Consider the following 16,823-nt stretch of genomic DNA (forward strand, 5'->3'; position numbering starts at 1 on the left):
TGAAGGAGGAGGAAAGTACAGTCAGCTGGCTCCATTTAGCCTCGCTGTTGTTTGGCCAGCCCGCTGTGTGGCAATTATGCCTGCAGGTAATGTGAGAGAGACAGAGAGAGAGAGACACTGACAGAGAGATAAGAGAGAGAGAAAGATAGAAAGAAAGGGGACTATGGGCAACTCTCAGGGTCACCTTAAAAGCACAGCAGGGGCCAACACATTTCTCTTCAAGGGTGGATCATACAAGATGTGCTTGGAGAAAGGTAAGTGCACAGGCACACACACACACCAGTGGACAAAGATTCTTTACTTAACATAAAAGTAGCAAAACACAAAGAAAAAATTCTCCATTATAATCAACAGTCCTGCATTCAAAACCTCACTGAAGTAAAAGCATGCATCGTCTGCAAAATGTCCTCGAATAGTTAAGGTTAGGCATTGACCTAGAATGATTAAGGTTAGGCATTGACCTTGAATAGTTAAGGTTAGGCATTGACATAGAATGATTAAGGTTAGGCATTGACCTTGAATAGTTAAGGTTAGGCATTGACCTAGAATGATTAAGGTTAGGCATTGACCTCGAATGGTTAAGGTTAGGCATTGACCTAGAATGATTAAGGTTAGGCATTGACCTTGAATAGTTAAGGTTAGGCATTGACCTTGAATAGTTAAGGTTAGGCATTGACCTTGAATAGTTAAGGTTAGGCATTGACCTTGAATAGTCAAGGTTAGGCATTGACCTTGAATAGTTAAGGTTAGGCATTGACCTTGAATAGTCAAGGTTAGGCATTGACCTTGAATAGTTAAGATTAGGCATTGACCTCGAATGGTTAAGGTTAGGCATTGAGTCTCGCAAGAGTTTTTGCAAGTTACTGCAAGTTTTCGCAATTTGCGAGTTACCTTCTAGACACGACCGTTGCAGGACGGTCAGAGCGGCGGACATTTTTGTGTGTACTGTTGCCATTGCAACCGTTGTGGCGGCTTAACTTCTGTATACAAACCTACTTGCAGCAAGTCGCAGACTCACTCATGCCAGTGTGACAGTGGGTGAGACATGAGTGGGTATACATTACATTCAAATATATTCGTCCAATCACCCAACCCTAGTACTTATGATGGAGAACAGTCATTGTTATGATATATGTTGCAATTCTATATTACTATAGAGGCTAATAATTAGTGATGTATTAACATGTAAGCAGCATTTTATTGTTGTAGCTGAACTGTTCTATATTCTTGGAAAGTTTAATAAAAAGTGAATTATTGGTTTTGTACATAAAGATTTGTGCAATATGCTATTAACTGCTTGCAATAAAAAAGTATTGTGCAAGAAAATAGTCATATTTTTGACCATTTGAGCTGATATTTAGATATTATTATATTTTCACGAAGTAGCTCCAATGTTGTAGGTATTCTTTGAAGTTCTAACTTACAGTATAACACAGCTTTTGTGTCTAACAAAGTCGATCAAACCTGTAGCTATTTTTTAGTGCAGAATAACCTGTAGCTTTTATTACATTTTAGAGCAGTGGTTCCCAACATTTTTGTATTGTGACTACGGCTGTCAATCGATTAAAATATTTAATCACGACAAATTGCATGACTGTCCGTAGTTAATCGTGATTAATCGCAAATTAATAAAAAAAAATTATCTGTTCAAAATCTACTTTAAAGGCAGATTTGTCAATTGCGTTACTATTATACTTTGACAGCACTGATTGTAACCCCTTAAAATGAAGCAATGTCTACTTGTGACCCCCAATCGCTGGTTATGGACTTTATGGACTCTCTTTCTGATTTCTCCAAGAAGGATTCTTAGAGGCCAGAATTGATAGTATTTAGTATTTCACAAGAATATAAACTAAAATTATAGAAAAGTAAGAAAACAAACAACTATCAACTATAACAGATTGTTTAATGGTGACCCCTCAGATCAACCCCAGGTTGGGAAGCGCTGTTTCAGAGGACTCGCCTTCCCTACACAACAGCTCTCTCCATCAGTTGAGAGAGGCCTCGGCTTTACTCTGCCACTGTGTATGATTTTGCCTTTGTCTTACACATATACACACACTCCCTCACATGCCCACTCGGACTGCGTGTTTTACACAACTGAAGGCTTTTACCTTCAGACAAGTGGAGGAAAATCAATGTTGCCTGCCCTTTAAAAACAATTCACAGTTGTAGAGTTTCTCAGGGGGGTCGGCGGGTGAGCTCGCTGCTGCCACTCGCTGATGTCCTGCAGCCATCGCATTCTGCAGCAAGATTCAGCCCTCTGCTACGAATTCAATAAGACTCCTCGAGAGGAGATTACCAATGCTCAAATTATTACTCAGAGAAAAAAAAAAAAGAAAAAAAAAGATGTGTACCTATTTCTGTGCTCTGGTAGTTCATCGCAGCTCAGTTACAAGGCCATATATTCTAGTTATCGGTGTAGCCGCCCCAGTCAGACATGTCTGTTTATGCAGCGTTCTACGATAAAAGTTCAGCATTATCAGCATGCTCGGCATTGCTTAGTACTTCACACTCATCTTACAGACACAATACATGGAGGGTTATCTTTCTGCCCCGAGCATACAGGAGGATACGCTGCATTATTCCGCCCCGCAGACTTGCCCTCCTATCACACACTGACTTTCCCTGGCAGTGGAGTAATCTCACACTGATCTTTACTTTACTACACCTCATCAACAGCCATCTGCAAACAGCTATGCAGCGAGATGAGAATTCATCTCCGGGTTTAATTTAAAACGAGAGCGCTCCGGCAAGCCGTGCAAGTAAAGTTGTGCAGAAAAAAAGGAGCTGCGGGGCCAAAAATGAAGAGGATTACAGACGGATTACCTGTGTTCGGACTCGTGGATGGAGAATATGACTCCTGACGTGGAGGACTTCTGCTGGATGGAGGCCAAGAAGGTAAACTCACTTTTCCTCCTGAACAGCTGCACCACTCTCTCTGTGATGTGTGCCGGGGCGTGAACGGCTCTCCCAACATCTGAGGGAATAAAGTCAAAATGGAAGGGAAATCATGAGCTTGTGTAAACTCTTTTCACAGGCGATGTGCTTTTCCGTGCGCCTCCTCCACCGCGTGCACTTGCCAAAATAGGGGAGCAGCATATTAAGCTATCTAATCACACATGGTGAAACACCTTCACACTTTGGAAATATATCTCATCAACAGTTCTGGCAGTTCTGTCTGGCAGGGAAGAAAATTAATCTGTTGATGCCAACGAGCTACACCAAACTAGTGCATGGAAATTGATACTTAAACAGGAAACTTTGCATAAAGAGAACTTTGTGTCCTTCAGAGATTTTGCCCTTAAATCCAGCTACTTCTGGACGGAGCTCTTACCCACAGTTTTGCAGTTTGCTTTTAAAGGATAATACTAGTGTATTACAATTTCAGTCTTACATTTGTAGTTTTGGCAATCATTTCTATCAGTTAGAATAACTGTAAAAACCAAAGTAATTGCTGAGATCTGGGAAAACTACAACATTGACACAACATATCCAACGGGGTCAACACAATCTCACTCCCAACTTGTCAAATGGTGCCCCTCGGCATCTGATACCGACGCGCGGAGGCACCCTTTAGCGTCTGTATGCGACGCACCGGGCTTTCAACTATCTCCAATGTAAACCCACCCGCGTCATCATTCAGCCCCGTCTCCTAAAAATTCCGTTCCCATACAACGAAAAATGCATTGTGAATTACATTTCAAAGGAAACATATTTAGTCGCGGTTTGTTTATAACGTATCACAAATATGTTTGCAATGATAGTCCGCGGAAGTCTGCGTAGGGAGGAGGTCGGGGTGGGGGATGGGTCAAAAAACACAGGGCTTTCAACGAGGAGACTACTGTTCATGTCCTGTGCGAAACTAAACATCAACACTCACTTATTTGAATTTACGTCCGTAACTTAACGTAACAAATGTAGTCATTTTAAGCCAAACCATGATGTTTTTTTTTACTAAACCTAACAAGTACTTTTGATGTGTTTTTTGTTTTGTTATAGTTTACAATGTTAACCACGTGTTTAAAACTGTTTAAAACTGTTTAAAACTGTTTAAAACTGCGAGAAACGTACTTGAGAACGCACTTTAGTTGTATGGGAACGGAATTTTGTAGGAGACAGGGCTGCATTATTAGACGCTCAGAGCAACTGACATATTATGTGTGCAACTGTATAAAGTGTGCGATAGTCCGCTTAGGGCGGGTAGGGAGTTGTGGCAGAAGGGTCAAACAAACACAGGACTTTCACCCAGGACACAGTTGATTGTAAAACTAAAAGTCAACGTTGACTAATTTTGTCATACGAGTCGCTAGTCAGTGGTTTCAACATAACTTCCTGTGAAGACGAAAGTTTATTTTGAAAGGACAACTTTGACCTAGGTGGGGATGGTGTGTCAATATATGCGTGTTACATGCATATATTGACACGGTGTGTCAATATATGCAATATATGCAATATTTGCAGTTGAACCGAGAAGTTATTTTGTAAACTTTGATGGATGTTTGCAACAGACAGTTTGGGTCATAATTTTACCGTTTTGCCTTCAGTTTCTCTTTAAAATAAGTCCAACTAACTGTGAGGTTTGTTTCTCACCCAGTCTGAATTGAACCTCGTCAGTATTGGTATTTTTTTTATTCCTGATAGGAATGGTGGCCAAAACTACACTGTGATGTGCGGCTTTGACATTTAAAGCAGCAATAAATAACATAAATCACACCATAACAGTCTGAGTCTGTGTGTGACCCTGCATTTACACAGTGTATATCGGAATCCCCCATTTGTTTGTAATCAGCATTCCCGTGATGTTTGTGAGTCAGCAATGATGGTGTCAGAGTGGGGTCACAAGTTGAATTAGCATACAACCTGTTGTAAAAGATGGATGCATATATGTATGAGCACCGTAAAGTGTTCATGTCAGTGCCTATATATGCTTGTCGTTTCCATCTTCGTCTAAGCTAGGACTGGTGGCTTTGTTTGTTTTATTGATTTCCTACTTTTTCAGAGACAGTGGTTCTCACTCATGTCAATATGGAATGAAAAGAAACGTACAGACTTAAAAGACAATTATTGTCCAATGATTGTGCCAGAGTGAACAGCTTGGAAACACATTACTGTGTTCAAGGACACCCCCAACACCTGGCAACTGACTCCCAAATGATCAGACGACAGGGTTGGTTTCTTTAGACAACATTGCTTTCAAATACAATGCAGTGAGTTGTACATTTTTACCTCTATATACTTACATAGAATGAGGGCAACTTGAGGCTTACAGTGCTTAGAGGTTTGCATATCGTAATCAAGTTGCATATCAATACAAGATGATTTCATGGTGTAGTGATAATTACATCAGTCGATGGGTTCACCACTTGATCCAGACTGAAATATATCAACAGCTACTGGGTGGATTGCCAATGCAATTGTATAGAGACATTCATGGTCCACATTCATGGATGAATCCCACTGACTCCCACTGAATCCCCTCACACTTCATCTGGTGCCACCATCAGGTCAAAATGTCAATTCGCAATTCATGACAATACGTATACCTGCAAACCTGTGGTCTTTCCATCAACATCAGATGTACTATAAGTTTAGTGCTAATTAGCAGATGTTAGCATGCTAACATGCTCTGCTTAGATGGTAAACATTGTAAATAGATCTGCTGAACATACAGTAAGCTTGTTAGCATTAAAGCCCAACAAAGGGGCTATAGCATCAAAGAACGTATATTGCCAAGAAGTGAAAGTCAATTGTTCTTTCCATTGCAACATCAGCACCCGGCAGCAGAGCTACGCTTCTGCTATTTTGGACTGAAAGCGACTACTGGACGCCAGTAAAACGTTTGCCTAAAAAAAAAAAAGTAAAACAAACTTATTTCTATTTTATGCTCATATACTACCGAAATGGCCTGTGTTGAACAATAAAATATTAGAAATATAATATGTGTTTTCAGTCCAAAATGGCAGCAGCGGCTCTTTGCTAGCATGGTAGATAACTAGTCTTGTTTCTTGTGCTCCATGTCCACAAACAAAACTGAATCCCAACAAATATGTACATAAAACATCACACTGAAATCTCATAAACTGAGAAGTGAGTATATGTTAACTAAAACATTTTGTTGATCAGACAGACAGCACACCTCCACTGTCTCCAGGATTTGGTAATAAATGATAGTCCTCTCTAGTCTTGGAATGTGAGCATTTTTTTATGTGCAGGAATGGGACGATATGTTACGATTATCCAGGTCAAAACAATTGCGATTCACAACATTATCCCGATATTCAGCAAAATATTCTTAAAACTCTTAAAATGGCATTAAAATTTACTAGAATCACTTTACCTTACATTTTTTGTAAACAAATATTTTTACAGCATCACAGACAGGACACACCTTATTTTAGTGGAAAACTATTTTAGTGAAAAACTATTTTAGTGAAAAACAAAAATCATAAAGGTAGGGTCGACGATGTTGGAAAGCTAGCATACTTTGAAAGTAGCATCGCCAGGAGCTCCGTTGTTTTTTATCGCGATCTGCAATAGAATATTGCGTCCCATCCGTATGTATGTGAAGGTGAATGTAGGTGAGGAAACCAGAGGAATTTGTAGTGTGTGTCTAAGCCACCAGATCTGAACGAGAGGCTGCTGCAGCTCCACAAAAACCAGCTGTACATGACAGACAGTCCAGCGGAGAGGAGTCTGTGGCTGTCTCAGCGCAGGGCTTTTAAAATTCCCCAGGGTGACAGTGGCCCGCCCGCCTTCACACTCAGCCTCCCTGCTGTCACAGCCCAGTCGATGGAGTGCCACTTCCCTCTGTTCTCCAGCACAATGGCTCCATGACCGGAGTCTGTCATTAGATCACCGCCTTCAGACGCTGGCCCTATTTTCATGATGTGAAGATACTGTCAGATACAGGTTTTTACCTTCACCTGACTGACGAGTGAAGGAAGGAAGCTGTGTGGTAGGCTACGCTTCAAGGTCAATAAATGTGTTCCCACATTAATTCAATCCCATTTAAACTGCGGCTGTCGCTCCTCATGTGAGCGCTTAATAAAGTCGAGTTCAAGGTCTTCACGGCTTGATCGATACCAACAAACTGTAGTAATGAATCCCGCATGAAACAGGCAGCAAACCAAACAAAGCAGTCTCTTATCCCTATGCATATGAGCTTGGCTGCAAAGGAGAATGGGAGTTGAACTGTATTTTTATCTGCAGTGATTAACTGCAAAACTCATTCCCCTTCAAAGTAATGCCAGGGCTGGAAGATCAATGGTTCAACTGGCTCAGATGCAGATACTTAACACCAGAATGTATCTGTGCTAACAACGTTCAAACGCAACTCGTCCTCAAACCTGAACCACTACAAAGGTTGCTTTTTGTTTATCATTTTCTGATCTAGCATCCCTACTGGCAGGAAAACATGCCCAACAAGTCTTCACACCTATGTAACAAAATACTGTGGGTTGGTCATCGCTGCTTTCCAGGATGACTAAACCAATTTATAGGAGTGTTTTCTGATCTGCCACCTCCACGGTTAAGACCCAGACAACGTTAGGAGACTGAAATAACTTGTGGTCATGAAACCAACACGAGTGTAGGTAGGAGACGGGATTAAAAAACACCAGTCTCACAAGTCAGCCACGTTGTAAATACAGGTCACGTACTGTAGGTGGTTGGGTTGTTTTAAAGGTGATCTATATGATATCCAGAGCAATAAGGGCATTAAACAACTATTTGTTTAGATAAAGAGGAGTAATGTCTACCTGAGCAGAGGATGAAGTCACTCTCCCTCTGTGTGTGTCGTCATCTGAGCTTTGATGACATAGCCGCTAGCCGCACAAGCTTTTAGTGCATGTTCAAGCATGTGAGCGTGCCCCACTGGCTAGCGCATGGCCACTGCTCTGCACAGCTCATAACGCCGCCCCGACCGACCGTGCCATCGTCGAAGTGTTAGCGCCGATCCTCTGGTTACCCCCCAGGTTAACACCGTTAGCTCTGTCAGCACTGTTGCCTTTGTTTTCGCTGTAAGCATCGTTAGCTACGAACCACCGGCTCAGCTGTCGCCATGTTGAGAGCCGTGCGGAGGCAATAGAAATGCTCCCAATCTCGCATTTATCACCTTTAAGCGAATGACCAGTGCTGTGCTTTTTTGCATTGACAACAGTCTCATTGGATGAATTCTTTTGAAGCAAACGAAAAAAACAATCCCATAGTTAAGATTTAAAACAAGAAAGAAAATGTGTCAGTTTGAGTAAACTAATTAAAGTTAAGACCCTGAATATTAAAAGGAGATAAATGCCTCTAATGCTGCTATATTTCTAAAAAGAGATGTTTTTGTACAAAATAAATTATACAAAATGACTGACAGCACAGTAAACACAGCAGCATGTCCTGTTACTTATTCACACGTTAAACAATGTGTTCTACTGTATATTTTACTAACAATGTAGGTCTCTAACAGGACAAGATTAAGTGTTGAGTGTTGTATTATTCTGACTCTTTTGTACCTGACGATTGCTGATTCTTGAAATGAGCAAAGCCATTTTTCTCAATTATGTTCGGGATGAGAATTTGACAACCATCATTTATTTTCAACTCCACCTAAAAAAAGATTGATTGGTATTTTAACATAAAAATCAAGACCAGTTACCTCGAAACAAGTTTAATATTCTAATGCGAATGGTGTTTGATGATGTTATTTTTCTTGGAAAAGATGAGATTTAGTCATCCTAAAATCTTCTGACTTCCTTGAAATGTGCTTCTTTGTAGTGTGTGCAGAGTACAAATGTCCCTGATAAAGCTACAATATGAACAATAAATCTGTGTTGAAATCGGCAGGAGGAGAGTAACGTTATCTGTTAGCAGCTGGTGAAAAGCACAGTCCTGCTTGGCTAAATGTACAGAGGTTGCATTGAGTTATATTGTGATGTGTTCAAGCTCTATTTAGTAATGAATAAATAGGTAAATGAATATTGGGTGTAGGTAAAAATGCAACGCTATCATGATGCGTTCAAATGTAATCTTGTAATAATTATTTTTTTTGTGAGAAATTTGAGGCGGATCATCAGGGATCAATAATAAATTTGCAAAATATGCAAACGGTAATAAAGGAGAGTATGTTGAAGTAGATGGAATTTATTGTTTTGTTTTTGACCGTGGTATCAAATTGGGTATTGAGAATCTGGAATTTCACTGGTATTGGTATCGACTGCTAAATCTCTGGTATTGTGGCCTCCCTAGAGTCACCTCATCTAAATATACTGGTTTCACAAAGTGCAGTCGTCATATCATCATCATATTAAGTCCTGAAAAATTGCTCTGCAAAATTCTTTATAATCCTCCAATACTTGGCTTTTGAAAATGTGCTGTATTCCAAACATTATTTGGATCAAGTGCAGTCTGCTTACATGAAGATGTCTGTAACAAGAGCTAGAGAGAGACAAAATGCTAACAGATGCTGTTTGACAAAAGGCTTGCTGCAGACACAAACTTAACATCATTAAATGTGACACACACACACACCAAGATGATAGTCTACTAAGTGTCAGTTGTTTACAAACTGTGCTGCACCTAAGCGGAATTAGCCAGTGGAAACCAAAATTTACAAAAGCCCCGACAGTCCACTAATAATGATGGATCGATAGGGAGCAGAAGTAAAGCAGTGCACCCCCTAACAGTCTCCACTGTACAGCAAGTCTCAGGCTTGTAGACATAAACAAACCTATTTACAGTGACAGGAGGAAACAGGTAGAGCAGTAAGGTTCGTCTCCCAGCAGACAAGATGAAGCTCAGTGTAGCAGGCAGCAGCCGGCTGTCAGCCCCCCCCCCCCCTCCCCCTCTCCATTTTACAGCTCATCACTTTAATCAGGACCCTGGCGGGTCCTCCCCCAGCTCAGCTAAGTCTTACAGATGGCCTCTTTAACTGGCAGTGAGGAAGAGGAGCTCAGCCACGGTCCGGAGAGACTTCACTCACCGAAGACACTGCCAGTCAAGTCTGTGTGGACTTCTGTCTGTCTGGCCTGATATGGAAGACCTGTGTCACAGCCAGATAAGCATATTACTGTACTACACTCAAGTTTTTGCCAAGGGCACAAAGTAGAACAGGGCAGAGTTTTTTGTAGGAGGCCGGTGTCCAGCCGGCGCAGCAGCTGGCAAGAAAATGTCTAAAAGCCTTCACCCTCCAGCTCACTAGGAGGACCATTACCGTACATCGCCTCCTTCTGGTTTGTATATTCATGTGTGCAGTCAACCCGGTCTCACTCCCAACTCGTCAAATACCGTAGCTTGGTCAGCGCCCCTCTGCGTCTGATACCAACGGACGGAGGCACCCTTTCAACTAACTCCAATGTAAACCCATCCGCGTCGTTATTAGATGCTCAGAGCGATAGGTGGGTGGCTTAGTGTGGGTGCGTGGGGTGGTGGTGAATGGATCAAACAAACAAAGGACTTTTACCCAGGAGACCGTTGTTCGAGTCCTGTGTGACACCAAAAGTCAATGTTGGCTTATTTTGTCACATCAGTCATTAATCAAGTGACTCACTGGTATCGTTAGTCATGTGAGTCACGTGAGTTGTTAGGCACTCGCTAGTCACGTGACTCAGTAGTATCATTAGTCACATGAGTCATGTGAGTCGTTAGTCAATCGTTAGTCAAGAGAGGTCTTGTGACATTGCGAGAATCCAGCTGCCGTGCGAGGTAATACATTTGTATTGACTGCTATTACAGCTGGCTGTTAATTAGGGCTGAGTGATAGGACATCAGGATCAGTTTGAAAAGATTGACACATCTCAGCTACTGTACCTTAACCACAACTTCTGTCAGTGCATCTTTACATGACATGGTACTATGCAATGATGTGAATGGAGTTTCATTGCCAGCCATCCTCAAGTGCAGCACAGAGGAGAGAAGTGGTCAAGCAAGAGAAAGTCTTAAAGTGGCACATGGCTATAAGCTCTGTTTTTGGACTACACAGTAGGCTTGCCTCGGTAGTCGGTGTTACCGGTGTTACCGGTGTTACACGGCGGTCGGGCACACACCGATTACATTACGTACCCACTGCCCCCACCGTCGTGTTTGCTTTTTTACAGAAATAAAACCCATTTAGTTAACTTTGGCGTATCAGTGCCGTGTTATCAATACAAAGCCGGACGACGGACGCTACAAACTGACAGTGAATGCATCTGCTCCGTACAGAGTGTCACAGAGGAGCTCAAAGTAGCAGGAGTCAGATTTCACACACGGGACGAGAGAGAGTTGACAGACAAGACGATGCAAAGCGAAAAGCAAAAGTGCCCTATTTGGCAATACTTCAGATTTAAACCGAATGCTGTAAGGGAACCATGACGTTGATGAGGTAAACGCTGCGATGAAGGCAGAGCATTCACAGCCGGTGTGCGCTGCAGAGCAGCACCAGGTGGAAACCTGCGGCCCGGCAGTGAAAGCTTGACCAGAGAGGCTAAACACACTTCCACCCGACGGTAAAGATCAAAGTAAGTGCGCTACATATATTGACCATCATCTTTTGTTGTACAATGTCCGGTGTAATTGGTAACACCCGTGTTGACACAAGTTTATTAACCCGTGAGAAAATGTTCTCACTGTCACATCCCTACTATACAGCCCTTAAGCAGGGACTAAAAGCACTTGATATCAGGGCTGCGACTAATAGTTATTTTTTAATTGTTGATTTATCCTCCGTAGTTTCCCAGAGCCCAAGCTTAAGTCCTCAAATATCTTGTTTTGTCCGACCAACAGTCCAAAACCCAGAGATATTTCATATAAAAACGGAGAAAACTAGCAAATCCTGCAGGTGGTGCTCAGTTTCTGAATCCTGAAATCATCATTTAAGTTTGGAACTTAGGAAAAAGCTTTTAACAACTTCTGAATCAGTCCATGTTTAGTATACAGACTAACCTAAATCTGGATAAAGTGAACGGTACAAGCACGTAAAGCACGATACACAAACACAATCTGTCTATACTCGGGCGTCAGATCAAAGAGGCTGTCTCTGTTGGACAGTAGTCACATTGTTACAGTCCCCGCAGCAACACATTCAGCATCACTGGCAGCTGCTCAGAGGCTGCTGGGTAACAGCAAGGAACGACATTTAAAGGTACAAGAGAAGAACAACACATCAAAGTTTTCTGGCATCAGTTGCGGCCAATTTACTAAACCCACAATGGACTGTTAACAAGACAAGATAAAAGCTTCTTTTCATTGGCCATCACAACCCCTCCAGCTCTGATACCTCTGCTGACAGATCCATCGACCAACCCACTTACCGAGCAGGTGGGATTTTTACTGCTCGTTTTCATCTTCACAGTAATGCAGATAATGAAGTAGGTGCGCCCTCACATCCTAAGGCAACGACCTACAGTTTAGCCCTAGTATGAATCTAATAATCAGGAATAATAGTAAAACTTTAAAAAAAGGTGCTTCACGTGAAAAACAGCTAACGGTGCTAACAGCACTAACAGTGCAAACAACGGCAACAGTGCTTACTGTAACACTGTTATCTCCGTCAGGGGAACCGGAGGGTGGGCACTACGCTTTTGCGGTGATGCCGTCAGCCAAGACGGCTTTATCAGCTATAACTGCCGTATGAGAGCAGTGCAGAGCGACGGCCATGAGCTAGCCAGAGGGGCATGCTCACATGGCACTAAAAGGCACGCACTGCCGGCCCGGCTATGTCAACAAAACACAGAGGAATTTGGATTACAACACACACACAGAGGGAGAGTGACTTCAGTCTCTTTTCAGGTCAACCCAATCGGCAGAACATTTTTTTTGCCTTTGGACTTTAATGCAAACCACGGATACGTTGAATGGCAACGTTTCTGAACCAAAAATACCCTGGTAGCTCGAGGCCGAGTCATTACAGCAGTGGCCCGGGTTCGAGACAACAAGTACAATCAAAGAAACAGTCAGAGGAACCCTGAGCCAGAAACAAAGCACCGCCCACCAGCCAGCGCAAACTTTCTCATTTTACAGCTAAACAGTACACTACAAGACGTTTCTGAAAACGTTTGAGGAGAGAAATGGTCATTACAGTAACATAATATTGATTCATATTTGATCAGCAATGCCTATTTTGACCATTTGATCGGAATTCACAAGCTTCACAAGCAGTGATTGACAGCTGCTGTAGAGATTCCTCGGCTCCGATTGGTTGTCTTACAGGAGGACAGAGGAACATGATATTTTCTATTGTCAGGATATAGTGACAGGTTTATAAAAATAACTTTAAATCATATTTGCTCAAAGTTACCAACTGCAGTTTGAACGTAAAAAAAAATAAAGCACAAGAGGACCTTTGTTTTATATCTTCCCCCCCTCTCTTTTTTGTATTAATCCTTTCATTTGTCTCCGTAAATGACAACATTATTTAAAAATGGAAAAAACATCTCCCACTATTAACCTCACAATCAGCTATGGTGGCTCATTCGGGGCAGTGGTCACATTCATGCACGGTTACGTGGCAACTCAACAAGAAAATATATATGACCAAACAATATGCCAGTTCCTTCTAAATTTCCCTAGCTCTTTAGAAGCTTTCTTTTCTTTTCTTTCTGATCCTGCAAGAAGGCAGTCATCTGTACATCCACACATGGAGCCAGCCAGCCAGTCATCCATCCAGCACACAGCACACTGTCCCTGAGGAGCTAGCCTGCTTTCGGCTGCTCAAGGCGGGTCTGCAGTGGAGAGTAAAAAAGCAGAGAGACTGGACTGCAGAGCAGGAGGGGCTGGGCTGGAACTGAAGATAAAGGAGCGAGGCATGACTGGAAATGGAAAACAAACGCACGTAAAAAAACTCTCAAAGATTCAAGGTAACAAAAACCATATGTCAACAGCAACCACTGATGGCACTTCACCTCGACTACAGCTGAAGCAGAGATGTTGCAAATTTAGTCGACATTTTCCCATCAAAAGCGAAACGCAAAGAGCAACAGACTAAGAAATGCAGGAGCAGAGACGCTAACAGAAGTCACCAAATAAATAACTGAAGAAGAGAGTTCGAGGCAAGTGGTGCAGTTACAGCGAAATGGCAAGGAATGTTGAATGAGGTTTAGAAACTGGCGAAAGCCGCAGAAAGTGAACAGTGTTAGTACAAAAAAAAAAAAAAAAGGAGGAAGAGAGTTTGATGCACGTGAAGGAGACTAGTGAGTGCATGTCAAGCAGCCTACAAACACAGCCGAGCTCTCAGCAAGCCTCTCCGAAGTTGACTTGGCTCGCATTTGAAGAGCTCCCCGGCTGCTGAAAAATTCATAAATCTGAAATGATAAAACATTGATGATTCAGTTCAACTTTTCCTTCTCTTTGCAAGTAGATAACCTGCCTGTAAACATAAAAAAACAAACTGGAAGCTCTATCTGGTAGGTTATCGGTGTGATGTGATGTGTCACATATCTAATGAGACCGGCCACTTGATAACACCCTGAGAGGGCGTGGGGCTTCAACGGAGCTGACAACTCTCTAGCACGAGCCATCCAACTGAGTGCAGCTTGATTACAGTAAATAAGGAAAAAAAGTCACTGAAATAAAGCTCATCCATCTGTGGAAGAACAATAACGCAGAGCCTCGACGCAAAATCCAGCCAGAGGAATATTAGATTAGAGTAATGAACTTCCCTTTCCATTTCCTCCAGGGGCACCGACATTTGCATGTTGTATCTCTAACTCTCACCGAAGACATGCAGAGTGAGGCTGTGAAGCCAGTTATGAACCGTATGCAGAGTTAAAGCTTGTGTGTGTGTGTGTGTGTGTGTGTGTGTGTGTGTGTGTGTGTGTGTGTGTGCGTGGTATGAAATGAGATTAGCACCATAAGGGATGGTACTTGAGCTGACTTGAGTTTGAATTTGTCATGCTCGTTTTGAGCTGTTAAAGGAAACATTAAAAAATATTTTTGTAGGATAAATAAAATTTAAATAAAAAAAAAAAAAATGCAATGTGTAATAAAGTCAAAATTATTATTGTTGTATTTAAGCGAATGGTTTGACATTTTGGGAAATATGTGCATTTGCTTTCTTTCCGACCAAGAGAGAAGATTAATTTGTAGACTGAAAGCAGGGGAAACAGCCTGGCTTCAAAGTGGTAATATAAGCCGAACAAACTCTAAACCTGCCTTAATTAGGTTATATAATGGAGACTTCATGTTTAAGCTACCCATGAATAGAAAAAGTAAAAATGGCAATTTGTGGTTGTAGGGGAGTTACAAGTTGGAACTATTATTTGGTGGGAAAAAAATCCAGGTGCAGTGACCGTGTGCGGCATCCCAAAGTCTTAACGTCACCAAGTCGCCAAGATTGGTTCTCTACAGAGATCCAAAACCAGAGCACCGACTACATTTAGCAATCCACGGTAAAGCCAGAACTGCCGCATTGACGTACTAGGTAGTTGCATTAACTGTTGTTTGTCAAGAAATAAATCCAACGTGTAATCCTAAAATCACGGGCTAAACAAACAAGGTAAATTTTTTTAGATGTTACTACTAGTTCTCACTCAGCACGGTGCCCAACTACTTCAGGAAACTATTTTCAATTGAAAAACATGAATTATTGAGGAACCGCTTCAAGCCACCAAAACATACACCTCTGAAGAAATGTAATGCATTAGTCTGTCTGCCTATAGGGGGCAGAGTGACTGCAAAACAAGCCCATAGAAAAAAAGCCATATAGCTTATATAGTGTTGTTATGGCTAGCATGTTAGCAAACAGCTGTCTATTTACAGTATGCCTCAAAGAAAGAGAAACATTAGCATCTTCGTTGGAGTATTTTTGTCCACCTGATGTTAGTACGTCCACCAACTCCTGAGAAATATATTTATCTCTTTAGCTGCAGTAGATGTTCCACTTTCTTTACCAGCCAGTCCACTATTTGATGCTGTGCAGGTAAAATAAACTGGGATTGTTTACTAGAAATTAGGGATGCTAATTTTGAAACATTTTCTTAACCGATAACCGACCCTCGTTAACCGATTATTAACCGTTAACCGACAAGATTTGTGCCTCGTACGCAGCGCTGCATCAGCTGTAGGAGCACAACAGATATTCGTTGATGGGAGTCCCCTGTTCACCCGTCCGGGAGCGTTAACTCAACTTAGCTCGGCGGCTAACAGCGCGTTATAATATCGTATCGTATCGAGATCGTGACCTCAATATCGTGTATTCTATCGTATCGTGAGCTGAGTGAATCGTCACACCCCTAATATATATATATATATATACTGTATATATGTATATATATACACACAGTAGATACGTACATTGACTATCTCGTTACAATGGCACCCGGCAGTGGGTGGGATATATTAGACAGCAAGTGAACATTTTATCCTTTAAGTTGATGTGTTGGAAGTAGAAAAAATGGGCAAGTGTAAGGATGTGAGCGACTTTGACAAGGACCAAATAGTGCTGGCTAGACGACTGGGTCAGAGCATCTCCAGAACCGCAGCTCTTGTGGGATGTTCCCGGTCTGCAGTGGTCAGGACCTACCAAAAGTGGTCCAAGGACGGAAAACAGGTGAACCGGCTGACAGGGTCAGACCCGAGGCTCATTGATGCACGTGGGGAGCGAAGGCTGGCCCGTGTTGTCCGATCCAATAGAAGAGCTACTGGAGCTCAAACTGCTGAAAAAGTTAATGCTGGTTCCGACAGACAGAAAGGTGTCAGAATACACAGTGCGTAGTGCATTAGTCAACTTCTGGTTTCACACAGGACACAAACAGCGGTCTCCTGGATGAAAGCCCGGTGTTTTTATACCCACCCATCCACCTCCTCCCTACGCAGACTTTATCGATCTATAATACGTCACCTGTCCTGGCTCGTTATTA

General features: G+C 42.1%; 1 protein-coding gene across 1 annotated transcript in view; it reads right to left on the reverse strand.

The window, feature by feature from the left end:
* The window catches only part of LOC141760306 (protein kinase C-binding protein NELL1-like), a 377,384-nt gene that overhangs the window by 318,874 nt on the left and 41,687 nt on the right, over positions 1 to 16,823 (reverse strand). The window contains exon 3 of the mRNA XM_074622982.1: positions 2,830 to 2,980. Within this exon, the coding sequence (XP_074479083.1) occupies positions 2,830 to 2,980 (151 nt within the window). The remainder of the gene's footprint in view (positions 1 to 2,829; positions 2,981 to 16,823) is intronic.

Source organism: Sebastes fasciatus, chromosome 2, assembly GCF_043250625.1.
Source record: "Sebastes fasciatus isolate fSebFas1 chromosome 2, fSebFas1.pri, whole genome shotgun sequence".
NCBI lineage: Eukaryota > Metazoa > Chordata > Actinopteri > Perciformes > Sebastidae > Sebastes > Sebastes fasciatus.